The sequence below is a fragment of the Limulus polyphemus genome, unplaced genomic scaffold, assembly GCF_000517525.1.
Source record: "Limulus polyphemus unplaced genomic scaffold, Limulus_polyphemus-2.1.2 Scaffold52, whole genome shotgun sequence".
In the NCBI taxonomy this organism is placed as follows: domain Eukaryota; kingdom Metazoa; phylum Arthropoda; class Merostomata; order Xiphosura; family Limulidae; genus Limulus; species Limulus polyphemus.
In genome coordinates, this window is record NW_013665662.1 from 696,085 (window position 1) to 699,634 (window position 3,550).

General features: G+C 32.8%; 1 protein-coding gene across 1 annotated transcript in view; it reads right to left on the reverse strand.

Annotated features, from left to right (window-relative positions):
* The window catches only part of LOC106463331 (collagen alpha-1(I) chain-like), a 79,618-nt gene extending 76,364 nt beyond the window's left edge, over positions 1-3,254 (reverse strand). The window contains exon 1 of the mRNA XM_022391275.1: positions 3,230-3,254. Coding sequence (XP_022246983.1) covers positions 3,230-3,239 — 10 coding nt within the window. The 5' untranslated portion in view covers positions 3,240-3,254. The remainder of the gene's footprint in view (positions 1-3,229) is intronic.
* Between the last annotated feature and the right edge of the window lie 296 nt (positions 3,255-3,550).

Below are 3,550 nucleotides of genomic sequence, written 5' to 3' on the forward strand. Positions count from 1 at the left end.
ATAAGTATTCAGCTCTGTTTTTGACCTAAAAAGTGATATATTGTTTGTATTTCTGTGCTTCCGAAAGGTTTTTGTCAATGTGTAAATGAATAAACAAATTTTGTTCAAGACATTATTTTGCTAATTATTCTCAAACGTTTTTAGAACTGAATATTAAAGAAGCAGGAGCAAGACTGAAACAAGTATGGTTCATTTGAGGCAACATGGAAATATGTTGAAATGTTCCCCCGTAGCCACATGTGTTCCTCGAAGTCAATGGCCATATACTTAGTTAAACTCAAGTGCTGGATAGTGGGAGAGGGTTGACAAAGTCTTAAGTTGCTCAATCGCTTCAGTGGACTTATAGAACATTTTGTTATGAAACTTGAGTGACATTTACGTATAGTAACGTACAAATTATAAGCCCCCACAATAAAATTATTTGGTGTGGGCGTATGTTATATGTGAGTAAACCAAATGTATTTCAACATTTAGAATAATCAGAAATGAGTGTTTTGTTTAAAGATAATTCGTGCATGAGCAATTAGAAACTTGAAGACAACAATATTTCAACCGATTTACGGTAAGAGTATAAACATAAAGCAAAAATATTTCGGTTGATATGAAGTAAAATATAAACATATAAATGTTAATTATTACTGTTACTAATGGTATAACATATTCTCATGGTTAACATACTGGGCTGCGTATGAGGAGGTATAAGGTTCGAGCCACAATATGCCTCTGAACACGTTCGCAATTTCAGCTGTCAGGACAATATAAGTGATAACCATTCTGGCTGTTCAATTAAGAAAAGTTTGCATAGGTGGTGACAGCTGCTGCTGATTTGTTGTCCTGTCTCTGGTCAACAGTTCTAAATCAAGAATGACAATACCCGTACTTTAAGGGTCTCTGACCTGGCCCTTTAACCCGTGCATTCGGTTGAAAACCCGAAATACCAGAGAAATCCAAAAATAAATCAGCATAAAACAATTATTAACATTATATGTACTTTGTGATCCCAGTCTCTTGTAGCACATGATGCATTTCTGTATTTTATTTTATTGTGTTTTAGCAAAAATATCTGAAGCTAATTTTTTGTTACAAGCTGAAAAACAGTTTAATAAATAATTATTGACCTTTCATACTTGCATTTCCTTTTCAAAACCTCGTCATCAAAAAAAAAAAAAGATTAATATAAGACGTTACTGAGGCTATGTATAAAATTTCAATGTTATTTCACTATTCTGGTAACTTATAAAGGCTTAGTCATCTGTTTTCAGTAAAATCAATATTTTTATTAACGCTTCTACTTGTCATATGATAAGAAATGCTGATACTAAAGACAATATATTTCAATTCCCCCTCAGAGACAACTACCATTAAATTTGCTGTTTATTGTCTACATACATTTTTTGTGGTGCTAGGCAAGATGCTGACTAGGTTGGAAAATCTGAGTATCTTCCCCATTAGAAAAAAAAAACAACAACAAAAAATACAATAAAACTCATAACAATGTGGTTTAATGAAGATTAATGGCTTTCACGAGGTCGTTATTAAATAAGACGGGAAAAAAATGCCGCCCGCTTAACACTATAAAATACAGTTAAGTAGTAGTTCCGCCTGCGAAGAATCTAGAGTACACTTCCTCATCACCTTAATTCTGAAACAAGGACTGTTTTAGGAGATGTTGTTGCTATAGCGACACCTACGTAAAATTGATAATTCCTTGAGACCCCCTCCTTTTTTTTGTATCTGTTTTTTTGCAATTATTAAGATTGTGTTTTTCTTTTATGATTTCATAATTGAATAATCATTATTTCCAGGTCCTTGAGCTATAATTTAATTTAATTATAATGACAAATGATGGTACGAAACCAGTAGTGACGTTAAACAGACGCCCTTCACGTCACAATACTTGTAAATGAGTGGTAGAAAATTCGTATTTATCCACGCCTACCCAGTTCAGTTGACTCTCTGCTGTGTCTGGAGGAACGACAGTATGTGTACTTAAATGGACAGCTATTATGTATGTAGTCTGGCGAAGTGTATTAACATTATAGTCTTAATTGTGTTGTCGAATTGTAATGTTACCGTGTATTTAAATTTGTAAAACATTAACTTTAAATTATGGTGTAGTAATACCTGTAATTTATAATTAATTTATTTGGTTTGTTTCTACTGTTTTTGGTTCTTAATTACATCTGCTATTTTATTAATATCTTGGAATTTCATTAAATTCCACTGGAACCATTTAACTTTTCTTGGTTTTAAATAATATCAAATTTATTTTTTATGCATTTGAATTATATTAAATTATATTGGTTATTTTAGTGTTTGGTTTTGGCCACACCCCCTCGGTGGCTAAATGTTAAGCTTGAGGGCTTATAATGCTAGAATTCAGGAATTCGGCTCCTGTGTGGGCACAGCTCGGATAGCCCATTCTATAGATTTTCGCTTAAAACAAAACACTTTTTATTTATGTTCAAAATTCTTTTTAATTGATCTACACTTAATTTCACTTATCGTCTTAGTTTTTGATTCTAATTATGTGGGTTGATTTTGTTTACTCCTAATAAACTGTATCAATTGTTAATGTGTTTAAAACCTTTTGACCTATTGATCTTTTAACCTCCTCAAAGCCGTTAATTTTTAATACCTTTAATTCTTAGTCACTTCCGTTATTTCACTTATTTTTTTGGGTTACGATTAAATTCGCTAATTCATTTGGCCTCACCTAGTGGCTAGGGTGCACGAGATCTGCGGGTCGCGAGATAGAAATCCATCGCCAATCATGCTTGCCTTTTAAACTAGGGGGGATTATAATGTGACGGTCAATCCGTAAAGAGTTCCTTTCCCACTTGAAAATTAGGAAAGGCGAGAGCACATATCCCCCGAGTAACTTTGCACAAAATTCATCGAATAAACTAATTCTTTTTTTTCTAAATTTCTGATACTTAATTCAGTACTTTCTATTTTAATTATATATACTAATTCTGTTTATTATTGAATATTTTTACTGCCTTTCATTCATAATAAACTTAAGTTATTGTCATTTTTGAATATCCTTTGGAAAACGTATGTTTAAATGTCTATATATATTTCTTAACTTGTTTACTAATTAAATGATCTTGCTTGATGAGTGATTGTATTTATGAACTTAAAACTAGTACTTGTTAATTCCATTCCTGGACATTAACTATGTTCACATTCCAGAGGGAAGCAAAATATATGTGGGAGGATTACCGACCAGAAGTCATGTCCCTGACTCAGTCTGTGGTGAATCTTTCTGTCTCTAGGGTCAAAACCTCGTTTTCCCGCATTCTGTTATGCGTGACCGTTGATTGATTAAAATATTGATGACGTTTCTTCTTATCATTCATACTGAGTTTGTTTCAAACGGCCACAGTTCAGTTCGTGTGCTTTAATGAATGTGCTAAATGTTCACACTTGCCTTGTGTAGAAACCTGCCGAGTTAATTTTGAAATGAACAGGAGTTCGATTTCATAGTTCACTTTCACGTTTTTTTTTCAGTACTCACCTAGACCTTTCACTGTTCACACTAAAGTTT